Raw genomic sequence first — 26,089 nt, 5'->3', positions numbered from 1 at the left:
GCCTATGTTCACAGAACCAACACACTAATCACTAAACACACCAAAACATCAGTGTTTTGCCCCCACGCCTGTTTGACCTTGACCTTGCTTGCCATTTGGAGTTGTTATTTGTGTGCTCATTAAAGCATTTCTCTCCTGACATTTATTTTATGTAATCATTGTGTTGTAATTTTCGTTTACACATTTTCTATTTCTTTCTTTCTATTTTTTTCTTTCTTTCAATCAATCAATAATAAGCTGTCCAGAGTCAGCAGCAAAATTGTTGTTTGGCTAAATTTGTCACATTTACATCTTAAATTCTGATGCTGATGTCCATGTCCAAAGCAATGGAAAAATTCTTACTTTGCATTTTTCATTTAATTCGGTCAATAATAACAAAAATATATAACTTTTTTAAATAGACACCATACTTATTTAAATATAGGCCTCTACCAAACGGTTACCCAATCAGCTTGGGTTAAGTTAAAAAAATTTGTTAATGAAATATAGTGACTCTACCAAATGGTTGCACAGAACATTAAAGGGTTAAAGTGTTTTGTCCCTATTAAATAAAGACATAAGTAAATTAATTTAAATTATAAAAATAAAATTATGTGTATTAACCAAAATAAAAATGGAATGGAAACCCAACACGTGTAAATCTTTAATTTAAAAACATTATCATTACAAACATTGTGTCAGTTTTAAATATATTTAAATACGTGTGACAATAAACATCAGTAGATGGCCATGCCTCCTTATCAAGAATCCCGAAGGTGAAGGAGTGAATCTAATAATAACTTGTAGGAAATAATTAAAGGACAGTGCACACTGTAGGGTAAAAAAGAACCATGGACCATGAAATAAAACTATTTTAGACGAAATTCCTTGAAACAGGAACAAACCACATCTTAATATCTTGATATTATTCTGTAAAAGAAAATACAGTGCTCCAATGACTGGTGCAGAGTGAAGAAATTGAACAAGATCTGTTCTAAGGCATGTGCAGCAAATCCTGATATTAACACTAACAATATTTCTCTTAATGTAACTCAACAATTCAACAATAACCTGTACAGTATCTCTACATTATCCATGTGACACTGGAGGTTGACCAACATGTGATACCTGATAAAAAATACACAATTTCAGGAACAAGTAAACCGTATAACGATAAACAGTAGAAAAATAAAACAGTTCTGCAAACAAAAGACAAAATAAATAGTAACATCTTGGACTATCTTGGACTATAACTCATCTTTCTGGTTAATGTGATCCCACTGGTGCTGGTTCTCGAGTACTTGAATCACTTCGTCAGCTTGAAGCCTCTCCTGAGGAAAATCAGTATTTGCAAACATTTTTTAAACTTCATGAAAGTTCCTAAGTTATTTTTTTGTAAAATGGATTCATTCATCTTTTTTGACCTCTTTATCCTCTGCTGCACTGTGATTGATTTGCTTTAGACTGAAATTCAATTCAGTTTTATCTGTCTAGCACTTATAACGATGGACATTGTCTCAAAGGAACTTTACAGAAAGCATTTAATTCAGAATAAAAATGACAAAAATTGAAATTAATTTAACATTAATCCCAAATATGCAAGCCTGAGGCAACCGTGATGATGGAAAACTTCCCTGAGATAATATGAGAAAGAAACCTTGAGAGGAACCAGACTCAAAAGGGAACCTCATCCTCAGCTGTTACACCAGATCATTATAAACACTGGAGAGTGGGATTATAAATCATTATAAACACTGGAGGGTGGGATTATAAATCATTATAAACACTGGAGAGTGGGATTATAAATCATTATAAACACTGGAGAGTGGGATTATAAATCATTATAAACACTAGAGAGTGGGAATATAAATCATTTTAAACACTAGAGAGTGGGATTATAAATAATTATAAACACTAGAGAGTGGGATTATAAATAATTATAAACAGTGGAGAGTGGGATTATAAATCATTATAAACACTGGAGAGTGGGATTATAAATCATTATAAACACTGGAGAGTGTGATTATAAATAATTTCAAACACTGGAGAGTGTGATTATAAATCATTATAAACACTAGAGAGTGGGATTATAAATCATTTTAAACACTGGAGAGTGGGATTATAAATCATTATAAACACTAGAGAGTGTGATTATAAATCATTATAAACACTAGAGAGTGGGATTATAAATAATTTCAAACACTAGAGAGTGGGATTATAAATCATTATAAACACTGGAGAGTGGGATTATAAATCATTATAAACACAGGAGAGTGGGATTAGAAATCATTTTAAACACTGGAGAGTGGGATTATAAATAATTATAAACAGTGGAGAGTGGGATTATAAATAATTATAAACAGTGGAGAGTGGGATTATAAATAATTATAAACAGTGGAGAGTGGGATTATAAATAATTATAAACAGTGGAGAGTGGGATTATAAATAATTATAAACAGTGGAGAGTGGGATTATAAATAATTATAAACACTAGAGAGTGGGATTATAAATAATTATAAACAGTGGAGAGTGGGATTATAAATAATTATAAACAGTGGAGAGTGGGATTATAAATAATTATAAACAGTGGAGAGTGGGATCATAAATCACTGAAATAAAAAATTATTATCAAATGCCTGCAGCACTGCCCCTCCCTCAGTCTTTTTCATTACATTTCACTGAGCCAGAGTGACTTACTGTCTAATCATCTTCCCAAAGTGCCAATAAAACATGTAAAATCTGAGTATTGTGTCAGAAATCCTCACCAGCTCTCTGTAGAGGGGATCTAAAGTAAACCAGATGGCCACGGCACAACGCTGCCCTCTGGTGACTGCACGCACACCATGAGGGTTCTCGCCCCCCGAGGAGAAACCCACCATCCGCCCGCACCTCGGTTTCACTGAAGCCTGAAACAAAAAACGTTATTGCACACAAAAAAAACTTTTCCTTGTGTAAAATCAAGTAAAACTTTCACAAGTTTCATACCGTGATGGTTTTGGCATCCATTTTAGTAAATATAAACTCGCCACCTTCAAAATCCCCGTTGAGGTAAAGAAGGGCACTATGAGAGACAAAGAGAATTTGAACATCTGGATTTGTTTTGTTTGTTTGAACTCACAAGTAGTCATGACCCTCCGCAGATTAGTGACGTATCATGTTTAAGAGAAGCCCTTGGCTCTTATTACTGATTATTATCTGATAAAATAAAGTAATCGCATGTGTCCACATGTCAAATCCTTTCCAACCTGTAGTCTCTGTATGTGTAAGCAGGAGGTTCTTTCCAGCATTCTCTGGCTTCGGGGTCTAGAAGACAGTTATCGGCATGGATCGGGTGGCTAAGGTCATTCCTATGCTCCTGCTGATCTAATGTGGAAAAAAAACCATTTAAGAGTTAACAGTCAGGGTCAAATCAGAAAAAATAAGGTTAAAGTCCCTGTGAAGTGCCTTGAAACACGCAACATTATATGATGTGTTGATTTTGACTGGAAAGTCAGAGTGGGACATACTGAATAGCTCCTCCCCCTTTTTAAATAGCCAGTGCTGGCTAAGCTTTACTTGACTGATAGCAACATGCACATGAGCCCATGAAATAACCATGTTTTGGATACAGTTGTAGAGGATTTTTCTGCACCTCCTGAAACATGCTGTCATAACTGTTGATCAGAAAGACTGGAAATTTGAAATAGTGTACTCTACAGTATCTTCTAAATGTGATTTTTTTTCCATTGTTTTGAAGCAAAGATTTTCATATAACCTCAGTTTTATTTCAGTGGGAATTCAAAGGTGCATTAATGATTTTTTTTTACACCTTGAACCCACCTCCTTCCAATCTAAACACATTCCAGTGCTCAGGAGAACATGAATGCTAAGAGCAAGGTCCTACTGTATGGCTAGACTTTGAAATTGATAAACATATAAAGACGATCTGTAAGAATTATATCTGTCGATTAGTTAGAACTAATTTATTAAACAATTATCAGTCAAATATCATGTAAAAGGTTTTTAATATAGAAAATGAGGCCAATCAGGTGTGTCAGAGAACTCTGGTAAGCTGGATGTTACTTGAGATCCCCACTAGGGATTCCAAGCTGAATGATCACTTTTCTGTGTAGGAGGATGGATTTTTCCAGGTTCCAAGTACAATGTAGTGCAGCATTAGCATGACTATTATTATAGGATTTTTACAAAATCAGTTTCATGCAAAAACCAAGCGATCATTTTATTAAATTTAAAATTATTAGATTTTTTTATTATTATTTTATAATGAAATTATTGTGCTTAAGGGAATTGTTTACTTTATTTTGAAAATATATGAATATTGATGCTAGATTATAACAGTGAAATTAAGCACCAAATGTCTGCATAACTGCTTTTTTCTGGGAAGATGTCTTTTGACATGCCATTTTATTTCACTTCTCCAGAGTGACTTATTTAATCATGTTACCCAAGTGCTCTTGTTACCGAAGATATTCTACAAACATCAGATTCCCATGTCTCACTGTATTAATGTTTTTGCACACTAGGCCATTCAACTCAAGTTCTCACACTATAAATATGAGGCATTCATCACAGGAATGTCTTATCTATCCTGTTTTTCTTTTTTAATGAATAAATCTCATGCAAATGTCACTATTAGGTGAGTTTTGTTAGATATTGTTAGATAACTAGTGCTAATTAACCAACAGTGAAAGCTAAAAAAAATTTGAGCTCATAGCAATATACTCCTGTGAAAATGTTCAAGATGCACTTGTCCTATTCATTTCATTTTAATAAGCACAAGAGTTTAAGCCCACTGCTATTAATTAGTTCACATAACTGAGTCAGCTAATATTACATTTGAATTTCTATGAATGCGGTTCATTTGATGTAAGGGGATGTTAAGGAGTGTGTATGATGGTCCATGTTAATACAAACAAGCTTACAACAATACACAGGCTGATGCCATGGCTTGTTTTAGTTTAGAAATTCTCTCAAAAATCTCTTATTGCACCTTTCGGCACTACGTTATTGAAGATGGAAGCTGAATTGTGTGTATTTCTAGTTAAAAAGATCATACTGGATTCTCAACAATAGTGATTTAGTGTAACACACCTGGGACGGCTGTCCTGCACACTAGATGAGTGTATGAGAAATGCAGAGTGGAATTCAGCATGAAATAGGATTCAATTATCTTCCTGGCCTTCTCACTGACATCGTAGAAGAGACGGGCGCTTCTTAAAGGAACACGGCCTTCATAACCATACTGTAAATCACAACCATTCCAAAAATTAGAGGTGAAATTGAATAAAGCAGTGGATCCAATTTAATTGCAGTCACTTCAAGTGTAAATCAATCAATCAATCAGTCAATCAATCAATAAAACACAATGGAACTATTCAAATGTAAGGCACATGAGGCACAAAAATGTTTACAATTATACATCAGCAAACACTAATCCACAATGATTTTTTTTATTTTATGAGAGCCGGAATTAAACATAATTTCAGAATTTGAGGAAACACCAGAATAGCAAACAAAATCACCTTCAAAGTTTTGAGCACAGTGGTCCCTTCAAATTTTTCGTTTGGTGTGTGAGGAGACACCTTTCCTTTGTAACCATCTCCAGCACTTGACGTAATCTAACATTGGAGATAAAATAGAAAAAATCATTATTGCAGTTGCCTGCTCTGGTGTCACTGTACTGTACCTGGAGAAGAAGGACATACAGTTCGTGTATGTGAACAAAATCTGTACATTTTCGATACAATCTTTTCACAAATTTATTATACAATAAAATGAATGAATATACAGTATGTAGAAACTAATATACAAGGTTTTACAGCAGCCACCAGAGACTTAATTATTGATCATTTCCATAAATGTACACTTCGTTGTAATCTTTTTTTGTACATTTAATGATACATTTTATTTTTCATAAATAACCTCAAACCTCAAGGTGTCATATCTTCCAAGTGAGAAAATCAAGATGAGTGAGTACTGATGAAAAATACAAAGGGGGCGGAGCTTCTGAGGTATCAGCTATTATGGGAAAAAAGTGCAAAACACCTGTGCAGCTGTCAATCATTTTACATTCACATGTCGCCTGGCTCATCTACAAATGTTGGGGGGAACATGTGAACTTGAAGGACACACAGTTCAAGTCAAAGCTGGGTGTGTGTGTCTGAGTGTATTTCTGTGTGTGTGTATTTCCGTGTGTCTGTGTGTGTGTTTGTATCAAGGACATACATGTGCCAGATGCCTCAGCTCAGAGCACTCGTCTTCAGAAATGACATCATCAAAGACGACCCTCTGCGTTCCGTTAAGAGCGACCGAGTTCTGCACCAGGCGAATGCTGTCATACAACAAAGAGCCTCCTAGGCAGAGCAGAGTTAAAAATATATGAACTTAATGTTTGAATGATTACACAATATGAGTACCTTGTGATGTTATACTGGGTGGAAGAGTGGGAACATTTTTATTTTATTATTTATCATTTATGTGTTCAGTATAAATCAAAGTGTAAACACACACAGTATTCCACAAATAAGCTTTTTTATTTATTGCCATTGTTTATGTGCAATCTAATACATACAAATATTAATGAAGCTAATAGTCATTAAATGGTCACACTGGAGGTTACTTCATAATCGTAACACATCAGACATGAAGCAATACATCAACCTACCCTCTTGAAGCTGCTGCATCATGACCTCTGAGCTGTTATTTTTCTTAGATATGGGAACAAACTCCAACCATCCATCTGTTCCTGAGGGGATTCTGAAGAAAAAATGGAAAACATGAGCCCCTGCTTTTGGACTATTAGTATTAATATTGTTCAGTTGAAACGAATAAATGAAGTGAAGTACCGGTTTTCATCATCTCTTCCGCCTGAGCTACTCCAATAGTTCTTTAAAGAAAACAGAAAAAATAATCAGACTGAGGATATATGATCTAACCAAGCGTGCACACATATCATATCAAGTTTCTGTTATACTGGTCTTGAGTGTAATATAAGTAGTTCAGCATCTGGTACATGACATCTGATACATGTCTGTTATTGTGCATCCTCTCTCATAAAATAAACATAAAACACGTCCTGCATTATGCAACAATAAGCTTTCAGTAGACTAGTTATCTAGGATTTGAGGACGGATGATTTTCAGCCTGATTTTTTACCACTGATCTCAGATTATAATAATACTGTCTGATTTAGTGACTAAAAACGTCCAAAGACAAATTGTTCAATCTCAGAGCTGTAAGCTGATTTCTGGATCACATCGATTAATGACATAAGCAGAACTTTACATGCATGACTATTGTCAGAGGATCAACAGATAATCTGACATGGAAAAGACACAAATCTGTTCTATCCTTTTTATGGTTTACTGTTATCACTGATATTTTTTAAAAGACTGCTGAAATTGAACAGTGAGCTAAAGGTGTTTGTGGTGGAAATAAGAATACATTTGGTTTTTGGGCCTTGAAATATGGAAAATATGTTTATGAATAGTTTGTCTTGTATGTAAGTAAACAGGCCAAATAAAATTCTCACCTCCTCTGTGTAGGGCACACCCAAATTTTCAGTGCCAATAAGGAGCAGCTCCAACTCGTTCTTGTGTCTCTGCAAATAGTTCACAGCCTCCTATAGAAGAAAAGGAAGAAAGGTTTATAATGCAGCATTATTCTTAACCAAGCCACTAGGATTATCGAAAAGACAAGGCGATAGATCATGTCTCACTTTTACATCATGATTTAAATAAAACTTACAATAGTACTCTACACAATACATATAATACACAATAGTAGCAAAATTGGGCAAGATTAGTGAGAAAATGCAATAATATTAAAGTAGTACAGAATACAAATCGTTCCCATGCCATAGCATAACACCCAGTCCATTCAAACTAGCCGGAGAAGAACCTTTAATTCAAAGACTAATGCTTCTGTAAATACTCCAAAGTGAAATTAGGTGTAGTTTTGAATACTCCTTTGGCAACGAAAGGAAATACAAATGTAATAAATAGAAAGCTGGTGGTTGCTTTGTATTTTTTGGACCAGTTTTCCTCTTTCACAACAGCTATGAAACAAGGGCTCTGTAACATTACAACATGCTCTGAAACCCACAGCTCTTTGGCAGGCCTCTCTGTAATACAGTGTACAAAAAACACTGCTGCTGGAAATGAAGCATGCTTAATTTCTGAACCTAGAACATGGAAACCTTGTGAATGAATGGAGAATGGCACCAGAAGATAAGCTTATAGGTTGAACAAACTATTTACTGTAGCCTAAATGGGAAAGGAATTGAGAATTGGAGATTTTCTACAATATATGGCCAAATGAGTTTTGAGAGTCTCCCATTTGCATAACCATTTGCTGTTATAAGAACTTCTGGGAAGTGTGGCTGTGGGGATTTGCCCATTCAGCCACATGGGCATTAGTGTCGTCATGTAGGACCTGGCATTCAGGCAGCATTCCAGTTCATCCCAAAGGTACTGACTAGGGCTAAGGTCAGGGCTCTGGGCTACTCAAGTCCTTGGCAAACCGTGGCTTCATGGAGCTCACTCTGGGCACACTGTCATGCTGGAACAAGTTTAGGCTTGGCCCTTTAGTTCCAGTGAAGAGAAATTGTAATTCAACAGCATACAAAGACATTTTAGACAATTATGTGCTATTATGAATATTATTTGTGGCTCTGTACATAAGTGCAGTACTAACCAAGCCATAATAATGAAAAAATACTTAGCATAATCAGCTATTTGACAGATGTGTTTATGAAAAAAGGAACTGCATAATTATATGTAGACTCTAGAAGTAATTCAAAAAACATAATACTGAGGTAAACAGACCAGCAGTATATATGATGTGACCAGTAATTTGATTGTACATGCTTAGTTTAAACAAACTGTGATAAGTGGTACAAAATAGAAATAATGTAATAATAATAATATTATTATTAATATTAATAAATTATAGAAATAACATGTTACACTTAACATCCAATTCAATTGTCTCAAAACCTCAACTGTGAATTATGATAATATCATGAATAGTTTCATTCATAACTCACCTGCCGGGGCTGTCCACCATGTCCCAGCATTTCTGTGTAGTACTCCACATTTCTGGTCATGAACTCCTCACCTTCATGGAACAGCAGGTAACTCAGAGCACAGACCAGAGCCTGCTCCAGATTGTTAACTAGAGAGAGAGAAAGAAAGACAGAAACAGAGACACTTTTAATCATCATCATTTTTGGATCAGTACAACACAAGACTCACAAGTTCTTTCTCACTCTTCAGACAGCAAATTCAGCTAATCAACTCGATTAGCACATTAATACTGATATTATCACAAAATACAGCTTCTGTTAGAAAACACTTCCTCAAACACATACAAGCATCCATTAAAAATAATTGACAAGCTTCCTCATCTCTCAGAACAAATGTTCTATGGATTCCGACCAGCCATAGTAGCTAGACAGTACCATAACTGCTGGATTTAAGTGTACCACATATCTGTTTTTAGCTCCTGGGCTGTGAATAATCCTCCACTGTAGATCAGTTGTTTGCTTCTTTTTTACAGATGGAGTTCTGGTCTATACAGTTCCAGCCACATCAACAAGCAAAAACTTTTCAATGAGTCGTAGTGTGTTATTTTCACACCCTGTACTACAGCACTGTCTTAGAAACTGAAAGTTTGTGACACATTGTGTATGTGTCTGTAGAACCATCCAGAACTCTTCTAGCAGCTTACATGCTACTCAGGAAGATTATACACCTGGTGCCGAGCAGCTGAGTTTTGTTCAACCTTTCCTTCAAAGTCATATTTCTATACTTTCAGAAGACAGCATCTGTGTTTGAATTAGATCAGAGGTTCTTCCATTACCCACTCTCTAGGGGTTTCCTCAGGATTTTTGCCTAAATCTCATCTGTTTTCCATATTTTAGGCATCGACTGATGAAAGGGACTAAGGTTGGATAAACTTGTTCCAGTCTGATTAAAAACAGATGGTTCTGTTCTCTGTAGAATAGCCTTATAGCTATAACAAATCAGATAGTTAGATAGATCAGTATTTTTTTACCTGCCCACAACCTAAAAGCGAGGAAGGGGAGAAGGTCTAGTGAATATTAAAAATTAGCTTCAACAACATTTAATATTCACTAGACCTTCACCCCTTCCTCTATCTGCAAAAAACATCAGTTTGTGCAACAGTGTGGAATTTTCCCAAATTAATATTTTTTAATAATAATAACTTTATTAAAGGGGCATGAGCCCAGTAGACAAAAGTGACAAGAGAAGCATATATAAAACATACAAAAGTTAATAAACTTTAGTAAAAGACAATCGGAAAATTAGTGGAATGACAGTGAGAGAGAGAGAGAGAGAGAGAGAGATTAGTAGCTGAAACTGTCAATGTGTGTTAACTTCATAATTTTGAGTCTGTCTGCATGACTGCACAGGACACATGTATTTGCACTCCATGTTAATGATTATAACAGTGTAGGCACTGAGCTGAGACAGTGGACATAACAAGCTTATGCCATACATTACCCTGGAAATAAGCAAACTGCAGGTAATCATAGTGCAGTGGCAGATAGTTCTCCATCGGTGAGAGGCGGCCGGGTCGCGTAGCCAAATCTCTCACACACTCGTGCTTACAGTTCAGGACCTGGGTGTAATGATCTGGAAGCAACAATTTAATGCATTAGTGTTGAAGTTTTCTCAGGGATTAAAAGCATATATATGGTGCATTCCTGCCATGTGTTCAATGATTTATGGTGATATTACAGACATATGGTCATTTCCACAGATGCAGCACTGTCTAGCTTGACTCTCCCACTCAATGGAAGCCTGCTGAGGTCATCTCAGTGAGCTAAGTACATAAACCAGCTGCATGCTTTTAAGCAGACACATGCCACCACACAAGGCTATGATCTGGGTTAATTAAAGAGTTAAAACACTGCAAGGTCACACAGTACCACTGCTTCAACCAAGTATTAAAATAATTATAAGTCAGTGTAAATTAGCAGTGACCAAATCTAAAAAGACAAACACTAAAAATCAAGAGTTTTTCTTTTATTCTTTACCATTTATGTATTTCAGTTTACTGGCACCAGTAGACCAGCAGACTGCTCTATATTTCCAGTGATAATAAACTCTATGTGGATGGCCAAAAGTTGGTGGACACCTAATTATATCATGCCCGTATATGGGGATTCCTCAAACTCTGGCCACAGAGTATGGAACAAAAAATGATACAGAATATCAGTGTTCTATTGTATTGTTACAACTCGTTACAGTTTCCCTTACTGGAACTAAGAGTTCACCTTATCGAACTGATAAAGGTGTGCAGAGAGGACCAGCCTGCCACAGCACAAATTTCTTGGAGGGGAACACCCCTGACTAGGGCACTGGACGAGGCACTAACAGCTAGAGGTGAAGCAATACAGTGCACCTCATAGGCCTAGGTAATGGCCTCTAGTAACCAGTGTGTCAAGTGCTGGTTGGAGACCAGATTGGCCTTGTTCCAGCTCCCAAAGCAGACAAACAGGGAGGAGGATTTACGCCACAAGAATAGACATAAGTTCTCAGGGCACCTACTAGGCAAAGCAAGTGCAGCCTCTCCTGTTCCCCCAACTCATGAGGAGGAGGAGGACAGAAGGCCTACAAGATGACTGGATGACCAGCCATCCTGGGCACCCTGGGGAAGTATCCTGCCGTGGGGTGTAGGAGAGCCTTGGACATGCCAGGGGCAACTGATAGAGCCTGCAGATCTCCTTACCATTTAAGGAAGGCAAAGGCTAAGAGGAGAGGCTGACTTCATGGGCTCAAAGGGATCTACCAGCAGCCCCTCAAGGACCATGGAGAGGTTCCAGGAATGGAGGCGCGGTCTGCAGGATGGCCTTAGCTGCTTGGCACCTTGCAGAAAACGAGAGACCAGAGGATGCCTTCCCAAGGAAGCCCTAAGGACAGCTACGTGGTTCACAGCAATGGCGGCCATGTACACTTTTAAAGTAGTTGAGGACAGGCCCTGAGAAAAGCGAAAATGCAGAAACTCTAGCATTGTACAGAAAGAGAGGCATTCGTCAAAAGAATCTTGCGACAATTAAGTGCCCCTCGAGTTGGACCGGGTCAGGAACCGGGGTCTTTTCCACATAAGAAGGGTACAAAGCCTGTGAGGGAATGTCTGTGGGAATGAAAGCCCACACGCCTGAGCCAGAGCTGGAATGACCTCACGTGAAGCAGACCCAAAGTGATAACAATGGCTGCTGCTGCCATGAAGCCTCTGAATCTCGGTGACAGGGGCTTTGGCCTAGCCAAATAACTTTCACTGATGACAGGATAGAAGCATCTCATAAATGTGCATGGTGATAGAGCGAGACTAAACAGAAGAACACAATACTGGTATGCTTCGCCCCCAAAAGTGAACCTGAGGAACTTCCTGTGCTTTGGCAGAATGCTTATGTGAAAATAGGTGTCTTTAAAGTTGATTGTCACAAACCAGTCCTCAGACCTGAACCAAAATTAGATGCAGCCCCCTGCCCCTTCCTTCCTCTTGGAGGAATCTGGTTTGGTGTTTGCCAGTGACAGTGAGCAACACACCCTGAAATAGAGGAGAGGAGGCAAACTGGATCTGGTACCCTTTTTCTACGGTATCTAGGACCAAATGACGTTTCCATGCTGCCAAATTGTCTAAAAGACAAAGTTGCCTGTGTGGGGGTGGCACGCGGCCTGAAGTCAGGAAGTGATCGTTAAGCTTAGAGTGAACACTGCTAACTTCCTCTTCAGGCCAATTTAAATGTAATTTAGCAACAGAACACGTTACCATTTTGAGGAGCTCCTCGAACGCCACTGTTTATTTTGGCAGACTGAGAGAGGAATGCTCCCCCTTGCCTTCATCGAGCTCCTCAGAGTCCGATGCGGACAACAACATATCCTCTTCCGGATCAGGAGAAAATGCAGCGTGAGCTCCTGAATCCAAAATATATCAGGGGAGAGTAATAAGCTTACAAAGAGTAAGACTCTCGCAATGCATGCAGCTGGCTAGCTCGAGAGCCGAACAGGTGTGCTCCTCTCCTAAACAAACAATGCAAAGAGCGTGCATGCCATCCTCCAACTGCTTGCTCACTATAATATCTTTTTTTTCTCCCACTATTTAAATATATTCTTTTTTCCCTAGTATAGACAGACAGTCAACACAAACATACACAGAGCACTTTCTGAAGACAAAGAAGCTGGAATACTGTGACATAAATGCCCTCAGGATAGGACTTATCCTATCCGAGATAAATTGCCATGTGTGCACACAGAGCTCTAGACACAGCTTCTTCAATGAATCAATAATGATCAATAATGTGTCTTACCACTAAAACTACCCCTAAAAGCACCTGGTATTAAGATTAAAGCATGATGCCTATGCAAGTGGAGCTTGATCAGATGGTGAGTGTCAGAACTATTATGTGCTGAGATCCTGTGTTCTTACACTGCAGTGTTTTTACCTGCAATCAGCTCAGACAATGTGTAGCGGTAGAACATATGATCATGATCCCTGAAGCTCTGCGGTCCTTCACACAGTACTCGACACTCTGCATCAGCTTTGTAGTACTCAGTCAAAGCCTCCTCGAAGAGTGTCATGGATGCTTCGTAGTCCCCGTTATCATAGAGTTGCACCGCAGCAGTGAAGGCACTCTGGACATACAGAAGTTTCCCATCATCAATGCAAATACAGTTTTAGAAAGAAGAAACAGAGGAATATTGGACATATGAGTCCATGACCATCATTTATCGGAAATATTTTGATCCATAAACGTGCTTTCTCATCTATTAATCCACTGGCCAATTCCTAATCAGTGCAAATCTGGTTGGCTTGTGATTGGATTCATGCTGCATATAATTAAACATATCAAGAACCAGAAAGCTGGGGAGCACATATAAAAAGTTAAGGATATTCGGTTTTCCGGGGGAAGTTCCAGGATGCACCTAAAATGCACTATAACCTTCACAGGTGATCTTAATTGGACCTTTTCTACACTTTTGAATGCACATTTCCAACTGTTCAGTGTTTCAGTACTTTTTGCATGTTCTTGCTGTTCTCTAACAAGGTGCTTAACGGCAAAATTCACCACTGGTGTTCGATCCATGAATCGACCAATACATTTTCTGGTTCAATTAGAATTGGTATTTAAACAGTCCTCTGTTCGCATTTTGACATGAGACCAAGACCACACCTAACAATTGATCAACAGTACCTCGCCATTGCAAGGCTTCAAACAGGATGTTCTCAGAGGGAAGTGGCCACTGAGGTTAGAGTGTCACAGAGTGTCATCAGCAGGTTGTGACAGAGATACAGAGAGACTGGAAGAGTCACAGAAAGGCATAGAAGTAGACATCCTTTGGCCACATCCCACGTTGATGGCCACTTCATTGTGAACAGTGCCCTGCGGAATCAGATGATGAATGCCACTCAACTCCAGGCACATTTAAGGGAGGTGAGAGGCACCCAAGTGTCACGTCAGACCATTCGAAACCATTTACATCAGCTAGGTCTGCATGCTAGACGACCTGCAAGGGTACCTGAGCACACCACCAGGCATCTTGCATGGGACCAGTGGGCCTCAGTGCTGTTCTCTGATGAAAGTCGATTCACGTTGAGCAGAAATGATGGCCGCCAAAGATGTTGGAGACATCAAGGAGAGCGCTATGCATCAGCCACTGTTGTGGTGGTGTTACAGTCTGGGCAGGTATGTCTACTCAATACAGAACTGCCCTACATCTTGTGAATGGTACAGTGACAAGCCAATACTACCTGAATAACATCATTAATCCAGCCAATGTGCCCCTTCATGAACAACACAGGCCTAATTTCATCTTCATGGACGACAATGCTCCAGCTCATCGAGGTCGCATCATTAGGGAACGGCTGCTGGAGGCTGGGGTACCTCAAATGGAGCGTCCTGCACTTTCTCCAGACCTGAATCCCATAGAAAACCTATGGGATCAGCTGACTCGCCGTGTAGAGGCTCGTAACCCTGCACCCCAGAACCTCAATGACCTGAGGGCCGCCCTTCAAGAAGAGTGGAATGCCTCAGCAGTCAATAAGTCGACTCGTGAACAGTATGAGACGTCGTTGTCAAGCTGTAATTGATGGTCAAGGGCACATGACAAATTATTGAGACACTGACATTTTTTGTTGTGGTATACCCACCACTGTTGGCTTTTGTTTCAATAAATTGTTTGAGATGAGGAAATTACCACTGCATTCTTCTACTTAAATGCCCTACTTTCATGATATAATATCACTGTAGCGTGAACTTTTTACATTTTCTGTAAATTTCACCCAAAAACCAAATATCCTTAACTTTTTGTGAGTAGTGTATATATATGCTATTGATTCAGTTCAGTCTACTGTAGAGTACCATGGACAGTCTGTTTCATTTCAATAGATTTTGATGCTCTTTGTTCTTTTTCTCATCTTTCAGATTTCCATCTATCCACTCTCTACTCTGCTTATCCTACTGGGTTGCAGGGAACCTGGAGTCTATCCCAGAAGACTCAGGGCACAAGGCAGGTTACATCTTGGACAGGATGCCAGTCAGTCTAGGGCACAGTCACACATACACTCATATATTACAGACAACTTTGAGACACCAATCAGCCTACAGTGCATGCATTTGGAGGAAACCAGAGGAAACCCTTGAGGCACAGGGAGAGCATGCAAACTCCATACAACCTTGGAGGTGTGAGGCAAAACATGCTAACCACCAAGCTAACGTGCCAGAAATTTTTGAAAATTAATTCTAAATAATAAACTGCAATCTTTTATTAAATGGATTATTCATATCATTTTATTCAATACATTGTAGAAACCCTTATCAAGTCTTTGCGAAAAACAGGTCACTTTCTGACAGAATCCATCAGACCATGGCTAACAAACCTGAACCCAGAGAGAAACTGCACTCTGTTCTGTTTCAACAGCACCAGTATGAGACAAAGCAGCTGTTCAAGCATGGGAAACTCAAGTACCATGGCCACCGGATTTGTATTTATTAGGAGTAAACACCGGAGGAGCAAAGCCAGCAGGATAAAATTATTGGAATTCATGAGTGAATTTTACATGAGAGAGCTGTAGAGTGCTCAGATAAAGCCTTAACTACAATGGGTAGCAATGTCAATGTTGTGAGGCGGAAACCATCCATGAAAAAGAAATAATTTATGCATTTTATTCATTAATAAAAATAGTCAGTAAATAATTGTGTCAGAACAATTTTCCAATGCCTCTAATACAGATCAGTTCTTTAATACTCTTCTCCTAGCCTTAACTCACACCCACTCACACTTGGGGCCTGGATCCAGTAATGGATCTCACATCCTCTAAACCCAGTGCAATAAGCAAATCTGCTTCTAACATCACATAACTCCTTCAGGAGTATGGTGTAACAGATTTATGGGACATTTTGCATTCCTGAAGCAGAAAATACTCTTTATACTTTTGTCATGCATGTCATACATATTCCTATATAGATAATTTTTTTATTGAAAACAATCTGACAGCACGGGATCACTCTTGCGCATACCAAAGCACAGTCTTATCTGATCACTTGACCTTTCATTCCTTATCTCAGCTAATCTCAGGAGACACTGTTATGTTACAAAACCCTTCTGTTTTAGATGGTTTTGTAACATACGATTCCGTATAGTTAGCACATTTCTTAAGCATTACCAGATCCACATTTGTGTGGGCTTTTAGGCCTATAAAAGCAAACTGAGGACAAAGACGATCTCTTTTGTCCCCAACAAAATAGAAGAAAAGAAAAGCTAGTATACATAACAGATCAGATTCTGAATTTGAACTGGCAGTATAATAGTCACCCACATCAGACTTACAAAGAGTTCCTAAAATACCAAACAAAACATCTCTTAACCCAACAAACAATACAGCTCTTATAGAGGAATAGGAGGCGTTTTCCTGACTATGGGGCATCAGCTGCATGGCGTGAGATTCATACAAATTATTATCAGCCTCAAAACCTTTCTTTTCCAAACCTATTTTAAAATCCAACATCAATGCCGTAATTACAAAATATGTTATAATAATTTAAATGTAATGTCATACAGTAGTTTGTGACATTTTCTTAAGTATTTCTTTCAGGTTCTATACTGGTATCAATTTAATATGTGTAACATAATAAAGAACAGATTATCATATTATAAGAGGATTTCTGTAACCTGTTTTAAAATATGTATTGAATGACTATAATGTACACCAACCCACACACCAGAAACCACAGCATGGTTGGCAGTTAATTTCAGTATATATAAAAAATAAAAAGATGAAACTTTTGCTCACAACCAGGCACAGTGATGATCAGATCAAATCACAATACTCCTGACCATTTGACCCCATTCCTGTTTTTAGAGCTGTGATCAGATCATTTGAGGGGGATGTTAAAGCCAGGTTGTAATGAGACTAGAAAATAACTGCAGTGGAATTAAACCACACCAAAAGGCAGACAAAATGCTGCGTATGTAAAAGCACCCTAAAGATATTAAAGTTTAGAAAATGGACAGACAGATAGTGAGCTCACTTGCCTGATGTGGACGGGCTTCTCGGTCAATGAAGTGCTTCTCCTCTACACCGTGCAATGCCTTGTACTGCTTCATATCTATCGCCATGTGCTCGGGATTTGCCTGGAAATACGTGTGAGCAGCAGCTGATGCTTTCTCTGGCTCCTTCAACTGACAGAAAGACAAAAAAGTTGCTGGTTTAGTAGAGACTATATATATTACCAATGAATTATTTTTGCTTGAAAAATCATCAAAATGTATCAGCACCCAATCTATCTGCTCAACTCAATTTTTTTGAGGTTATCTGTGATGTCACTGACTGTTGTTTTTGTGGTTTTCTTCATGGATGTGGCACACAGAAAGTTCCACAACCTTCAGAGAAGACTGTATCTACATACACTCACTTTAACAGGAACACCTGTATACCTGCTCGTTCATGAAATCATCCAATCAGACAACCTGATGAAAGCAGTACAAAGCATAAAATCATGCAGATACAAGCCAAGACCTTAACTAATGTTCACATTAAATATTAATACTAAGAAAAAAAGATGTCAGTGATTTTGACCATGGCATGTCTGTAGTTGCCAGATTGTCTGGTTTGATTGTCTCAGATTTTGCTAATCTCCTGGGATGTTGACCAACAACAATCTCTAGGATGGAGCAAAACAACAAAATCATCCACTTGTTGGCCTGTGGGTAGAAATTCCTTGTAGAGAGTTTAGAGGAGAACTTTGAGCCATCATAATATAAAAAATAACCAGACTTTACAAGCATGGTGAGCAGAAAAGCATCTCAGAACACTAAAACTTGAGGCAGATGAGCTACAAGAGCAAAAGACCATGTCGGATTCGACTCCTGCCAGCCAAGAACATGACTTTCCCTGAGTCGATGAAGTGGTCAGTAAATGTATAATCCAAATACGCCATTTAAATGCAGTTAACTATATAATTGACCCATTTAAATTTAGCAGCAGTTATTTACCAGAGGGATGGATAAACAAGATGTTTTATTTAAAGGTATAAATTTCGATCTTCAACATTGGCCTGTGCTCTCCAACTACATTCCACAGAAAGAAAGTGATTGTGATGCAGAAGAAGAACTCATAATAAACATAATAAACAAGTCCACACTGGCAAACCCTGAACAAGTACAAACACACATCCTGCAATGCAGATTAACCCCAGATCTCTAAAAAGACTGGACTTTTTGAATTGTTGCTGGAATCATAATCTTCAGCCTAACAAAAGCAAACACCTCTCATCACTCGTGACAAAGTCAAGTGCTCTTGAAATGTTAAAAGGTGGCCCCTGTGTGAGTTGACGGCATTACTGTGTATAATACGTCCCAGAAACAGACCAGTGGACTGAAAATAAGGAAAGATGTAGAGATTTCTCATTTACTATAAATCAATATAAAGAACAGAGCAAGTCAATACAAAAATAATACAAAGAATGTAAAGAATGTAATGCAATAACTGGGTAATATACAACAGGTAACAGTATTACACTCTCCCCTCCTCTGTGAGTGTTAGCCAAGGCCAAGTAAAAGTTTTATTTTTTATTTTTAGTGGACGTCTGGTAATAATAAAGGGAGGAGATGATATCATGATACTGTAAGACCAAACGTCACCAGGTACATACCAGGGATGTAGTTGTTCTAAGATTGTGGCAAGTTCCTCGCTCTGGATTAATAATAATAATAATAATAATAATTACATATAAGCAAATAAGGAAAAAGCTAAACAAACTATAAAGTATATAATGCAAGAGAGAAACTAACTAACACGTCAGGCATCTTTCTGACTTTTACAAAGCAGCAACACTCCTTCCATAAAGGTCCTGACAGAAAAAAATCACCATATCAACAATCAGATGCTTATCGGTGTTATATAACAACACAACGTGTTTGTAATCCGCTTGTTATTTGGCTTCAAATATATGTAGCGTCTGCAAAACGACTCCTTGTTATCAAGTACAGGAAGGATGGCGTACTAGAACACAGAGCACATTAATACAAACCTGTGATCTACAATACTGTTGTGATAACTGATTGTAAACACACCTTTGCAGAAAATGTGATGTATCTAAAATCACTACCCAGTATACAATGCCTTCCTGTGTCCCTGAAGGCCACTGTATGCTTTTGAAGTTTTTGAACACACCGACCACCTTAAAAGATTCTATTTAGACTAATTAGAGAGTGTCTCTATATTATAAACCCCAGAGCTCAAGGCCATAAATAACGAGCAGCAGGGATGCCAGGTGGCACGACTGGGTTGCCTCCTAATTTAGGAAGCACAGCTCGTGAGAGAATTAGTGCAGGATTCGAGCGGGTGCTCTGAGGAGCTTTCTGGATTGGGGTTATACTACAGGAAAATGTTAATGAGGAGTTGAGCTGGTAACAATATAAAAAAATTGATCATTTTTTCATGTAGGCTGCAACTGCTACAGAGACTGATCTCGTGAAAAGTGTTAAAGTTTTCTAGTAGGTTACTAACTTTGAGTAGGCTGCTAGCTTATTGAGCTCTTTTTAAGTTTTGTGTATAGTGTTGGTTTTCAGACTTTCAGACAGACAGATCTCAGAAAGCTCCTTCAGTGATTTAATTTCCACTGCTTTGGTTAGCAGCTCAGCATGGCTCTATTTTCTAGAACTTTCCATTCCAGCATATTTTGGCTGAGATTCTTAGTTTTTAACATATTACTTAATAACTTTTCACTTCCCTGCAGCTAATGAGAGAACAATCTAGATCTGCTATTTTTACTAGCACTTTATACTGGGCCACAGCAACGTGGTGCACACACATGTGCTTCAGGAAACACTCAGAGCTCGAACAAAGCCTGGCTATGATGTCATCTCTTTCGTTGTGAAACACTTGCTCTTTTTATTTCCGCTCTGCTCTGCTACTGCTGGAAACACACTCTTCTATGGATCTAAAGTAATGTGGGAGGAATGTAAGCTAACGTCATGCACAACCTCTTTTTTTTATTAGGGTCAGCAAGTGGAGACAGGACTGGGGGAAAGAAAAAAAACAGAGTGGAAACATGCCTGGAAAACAGACCTTCTACTGTATGCGGCAGGGCTTGAACTCACCACTGAATGGTTGCCACTCAACCCTGTGTATGGTCTGGTTCACATTCAGGACTAGTTTAAATTTAGCACAGAAGCCAAGGAAATCAATGTGCCACCCCTCCCATGTCAAAAAATTTGACTTGAAACCTCAGCATTCGCGACCCCAAACAGCCCCCCTTCACCCCGTCCCACAACCAGAAATGTAAAGAAAAGCTAACGTGAATTAGAAAATCAGTCCAACATCCTTTGACCCAGCTATGATGATTCAGACATAATTACCTTGTACTATTTTTAGATATATTACATGTAATTTATGGGTGTAGTATAATACAGTATTAGACTTAGCATTAACAGAATAACTTCTGAAAGTGATGAAATCCATTGAAGGGAGGACCTAGAAAGTAAATTCCAGATAACCAAAAAGAGATAAAGAAGACAAAGATCAAAGCCAATAACACTGGAAAAGATTTTCTGTCATTTATAAAAAAACTTTTTAAAAAGTTAAACAGTGTGTGAAAGCACAGAATTAATTCCCAGAATAAGCAAAGATTTTTAATTTAATATAAATGCAAATATTAAAATATTATTTTATAAACTTGTCTGTCTATTTTCACTTTAGTTAATGGTGTTCTACATTAATCACAATGCAGGTCAATTACCTATTAATAGCAGTTCCTTGTGGGATTTATCCCTTGCTTTATCTCTGCTTAAAAGCAAGGGATACGGCAGTGCTTTAGTCCTTTAGTGTGTCTAGCTCTCTCACCTCCTCATCTGTACACTTTGCTCAAATAAATAAGTTTCCAAAAGATTCAACTTCCATCCTGCCATCAGCACCATCTCCTTCTTTATCTCATTAGCTTTTTGATGGTAATGTCTGCAGCAACACCTCCGCTGGTCTTCTCATGAACATCAATGGAAAATGAGATGTGAGAAAAGTTCTTCCACTTGCTTTCAGGAGTGAAACATGACTTATCCCTTATGATTAAAAGTCGTTAAGAAGCACGAGAGACAACTGGTAACTTCTCACCTAAATAACAGAACAACAGCATGACCCGACAAATTAGCAGCAGAATGGCTAACTATTTCAACAGTTACAATAACAGTTCGTGGATACCTGACAATCATAATGCTTTTTAAACATCACAGCAACATTCCAGTTAGTCCCCCTTTTCCTGTTAAACATAAGCTCTATTCTGCTGGGAAGGCTTTTGTGGGGATTTATGTCCATTCAGTTACAAGAGCATTAGTTAAGCCTGCGCTCATGTCATGTAAGGAGGCCTGGGGTGCAGTCTGCATTCCAGTTCATCCCAAAAATGTTCACTGGGGTTGAGGTCAGGGCTCTTACAATCATTACCACATTTGGTGACAGCATTGTGATACCGAGCTAAGCAAACCTTATTTTGGGGATTTTTTGCACATGGAATGGGATGTTTTGTATTTAACAAGCATTTGGTGTTTTTTTGATAGAATTTCCAAACAGGAAGTGATCATATATCCCAGCGACGGTTTTATGTTTTTACATGGTGAGACATATGTTTAGAAATATGACCTAAGAAACCAGCTTTGGGTTCATTTATATCTTGGGAGGGCTCCTGAGAACAGGAAATGTGGCAGTAAATGTCTCAGTAAAAGCTTGATATTTCCCCTTTGATGTTTTATCTCCTTGGGAAGTGCTGATATCAGCACATCCTTGACAATTACATTCTATAAGAATTAATCACATTACATGCATAAAAAATGTGTGTATACATGTTTTTGGCAGAACACCGTACCTACACGCATTAGATCCTTGGGAGAGGGGCAGCTGCTGGATGAGTAAACAGGAAGAGTCTGTGAACCCTGACAGCTGGAAAGTTCTTTTTTGATCATTCCAGAAGACTCACATGCTGGTGGGTAGGAGTTTGTGTGTACAATGTAGTGGAAAATGTCTAAATCATTTCTTCCTGGTTCCTCATTTTAACAGAGATCGATACAACTGCAAAGATTAAGAGTTTTACAACTTTTCATGATTCATCTAAATTAGCAAGGACATTGAGAAGACAATGGTAGCCATCTATCAAGCTGTCTGTACATCACCTTTGATACCTGTAGCTTTTTGTAGCACACACCAAGTAGTGACTGTACGACACATACTGACCTACTGCAGATGTACTGAGGTCATGATCACCCAAAACCAGCCACAGTGGGTCAGTAATGCCTCAGACTTGACCAACTGGGTCAGTTACATCAAGACTAACAGCCAAAAATTGGGCAGAAATCAACAAACCAAGATCAGGTTTCACTGAAGGCGTTCAGGGGGGACTCACAAGCTGGAGGAGAAACACAAAACTTCTGATTTATCTTTGTCATATATACAGTACATTACGGCACAGTGAAATTCTTTTCTTCACATATCCAATCTTTGGAGGTTGCCCCAAAGCAATCCAGGACTGCCACTCATACATATGTTACATGTAACAAAACTTGTTCAGCCATCTCAGAATCCAGTCTTTAATCAAGATAACGTTATGTTTCTGTAGCTATGTCACTATGCACACAACCCCAAACTCTCATGAGCCTCAGCCAGCTTCCATGACACGAAGTCACATGAAGAACTTGGAATCAGGGTAGGTCTGCATCGCCTTATAAAAGTCAAGAGGTTAACACCTATATAACTTTTTAATATGACAGACACTTGGACATAGTAGTGACAACTATTAAGGCCCCTGGCCCCTGAGGAAGGCCCTTAACTATCAATTGCTCAGTTGTATAAAAAATGAGATAAATTGTAAGTTGCTCTGGATAAGGGTGTCTGCCAAATGGCAAAAATGTAAATGTTAAAAGATGAAAAAGAAGTGATGAAAAGGCTTTTCCTGATGCCTCCTCAGCTTAGACGTTGCTAAGATGTGTGAATTGTTCCGAAAATGTGTTCTAATGTAATATAAATATATCATACTGCTACAGTACGTACTGCCATGTTTGCTGTCCTTTTCTGTTCTACCCTATCCTTTTCTACATGCTACCATTTATCTGCCATATCTGAACGTTAAACATAATAAATGGTTCTAAAAACGTTCATTCTGTAAACACACTGAAATAAGAAACTTTCTCACAGAATCCTCTGTACCTCAAAAAGTTAATTTATTGTGTAGTGTTTCAAATACACGGATGTGAACATTTTATATTTCAGGATAGCTTTATTGGGCAAGCAATGGGAATTGAACTAGTTTTAAATGTAAAACATGCTTCCTCTCAGTTATTCACCGTCAGGCAAATTATAGTCCGGTTACAGTATGAGGTAATGGCTTGTAGAGCGAGACAGACAGAATGATTCATTGCACTGTGGAAACTGTGGTGCGATTCCTCAGGGCCAATCTGAGGAAAGCCTTTTTCCAAGCTTGTAATAAGCTGTAATTATTTGCAAGTAATTCAGATTTTACCAAGTCTAACATGATCAAGAAATAAGTTTGTGATCAAAAAATGTTTGTGAATTCATCGCTTTATTCCAGTAACATCTTTTCGTTTTGAAATGGCTTATATTTGCTGGCTTATATTCGCTGCCTCATATGTGAATGGACTCTATATGGTGTAAAAGACTGGCATTTTGTTCCAGAGCAAGTGAAAAGCATTTTAGTGCTTTGATCCATCTGCAGTGTAGCAAAGAGTGCCAAAAGCAACCAGTCAATGACCACAGCAGCCATGACATAAATATCATCCATTCATAACCAGGGACAAGGTGGAGCCTTTCCGTTTAGGAGAGCAAACATGCATCAAGAGGGAAACAAAATATTTGTGTGATTAAACCTTATGTGAACTGAACAAACACACAAACATTGTCAAGGGAGGAACAGAGAGGAATCTGTAGCAAGCTTCTACCTTTCTACGTGATGTGATGGAGTATTATACATTTTCCAGAAAATATCTTTCCTAAAATACACTTGTGGTGTTTTTGTGTGTCCTCTGACGTACAAACAGATCCAAGAATGCGTCTGATCTCAGCCTGCCACAGCATTCATCTTCATGCTCTGTGTGTGTGTGTGTGTGTGTGTGTGTGTGTGAGAGAGATCATTTATAAGGGTGTACAATCAATTGGACAATTTAGATAGATGCATCGATTTTAACAAGCCAAGAACTGATTATGAAGTGATTATTACAAAATCTTATATTGATAAATTGAGAATATCGACAATAAGCCTACCACAGATTCGGAGCGAGGATATTCACAGATCCATCAGAGGCTAATAATTGTAACATATTATATGATAGCATATCGTCTTGTAGAATATTTGCCTTGAAAAGATAAATTATACCACACTGTGTTAAAGTCTGTTATTTATATATGAACACAACTTTATCCTCAAGGCTGGGTGCCAGGAAAAAAATTTTCAATCTATAGAAAGTTTCACTTATCCCCAAAGCAAAACATTAAAAAAATATTAGTTGGTATATCCATTTAATTGACTGTAATGATCCATTTATATGATTTACATGTCGGATTTGGTTTGACATATTAACAGGATCGTGAAGAAATTATAATGGATGTGTGCAACATGATCATTTATTAGACACTCATTCTTTTAGATAATTCTGGACATAAGATCACCTTCAGCACTGAGTGTAATATATAGGATATTAATTATTAATAAATTAGCTATTAACTAACACTGTTAATACACTGTTTTATATCCCTGGTCCTGTCTCCTGACCTGCACATTTTAAAAATTGCCCAGTTCTAACTCATGATTATTGATGAAGTGAGTGTCCAGTAAAGTTAAACTGTCCAGTAACAATCCATCTCGTTTCTCCAGGACCAGGGTTGGAACCCTGTGACCTTGTGTGGTTACCCCAGAGGAGCAAAGTACACTGGGGGTATGTCCTATTCAACAAACTAAACTTGTTTTAGCTCATTCTTTTACCTTGAGGTACGCGAGCTGAAGGTAGTTGTATGGGATTCTCCTGTGGAAGTCTTGGTTAACATCAGCGCTCACTTTATGCGTAGAAGGAGGTCCGAGTTTTCTTTCAGTGCAGTGATTGAGACAAGCAGCTCTTCTCAAAATCACATCAAACAACCGGAGTTCAGTGGCAGTAGCGGTCGCGTCCAGCTTGTGTTGATCCCTGCATTTGAGTCCACAGCGGATTTTGGTCTGGCGCACTTGGGCTACATTCTCCAGCGCTTCCTCTATGTCCCGCACTGCGCTGGCGTAGTCACCGCGCTGGAAAGCCTCCACGCCGCTGTCGTAAAGCAGGTCGTAGGGTTCGAGTGTGGCTGCGGATGAGAACAACAGGAGCGTGTGAAGGATGAGTGTTAAAGTCCCGCATGTTTGGAGAAAGTCGACGACCATCGTCAGCGCTCAGGGAACTTTAAAAAAAAGCGCTGTGTCAGTCTAATAACCCAAAAGGACCGGGCAAACGAATTGTGCTAAGAGACCTAATGATTTTCCCATTAGGGGGCGCGACTTTTGTTTCACGTCCCATTTACTACTGGGTAAAATGAACTCCTCCCCTCAAAGTTGGAAACC

At 38.5% G+C, this 26,089-nt stretch overlaps 1 protein-coding gene across 1 annotated transcript; it reads right to left on the bottom strand.

Annotated features, from left to right (window-relative positions):
* Positions 1 to 630: 630 nt before the first annotated feature.
* On the bottom strand, positions 631 to 26,031 carry p3h2 (prolyl 3-hydroxylase 2). Its single transcript, XM_058401617.1, has 15 exons — positions 25,487 to 26,031; positions 17,544 to 17,690; positions 13,454 to 13,643; positions 10,506 to 10,637; positions 9,026 to 9,153; positions 7,511 to 7,600; positions 6,825 to 6,865; positions 6,644 to 6,735; positions 6,205 to 6,332; positions 5,502 to 5,597; positions 5,071 to 5,221; positions 3,225 to 3,342; positions 2,965 to 3,040; positions 2,745 to 2,885; positions 631 to 1,310 (listed from the first exon to the last, which is right to left on the bottom strand). The coding sequence occupies exons 1-15, from the start codon at positions 25,910 to 25,912 to the stop codon at positions 1,227 to 1,229; spliced, it is 2,040 nt and encodes a 679-aa protein (XP_058257600.1). The 5' UTR covers positions 25,913 to 26,031; the 3' UTR covers positions 631 to 1,226.
* Between the last annotated feature and the right edge of the window lie 58 nt (positions 26,032 to 26,089).

Source organism: Hemibagrus wyckioides, linkage group LG10 (genome assembly GCF_019097595.1).
Source record: "Hemibagrus wyckioides isolate EC202008001 linkage group LG10, SWU_Hwy_1.0, whole genome shotgun sequence".
NCBI classification, from domain to species: Eukaryota; Metazoa; Chordata; class Actinopteri; order Siluriformes; family Bagridae; genus Hemibagrus; species Hemibagrus wyckioides.
This window is presented reverse-complemented; position numbering and strand designations above follow the sequence as displayed.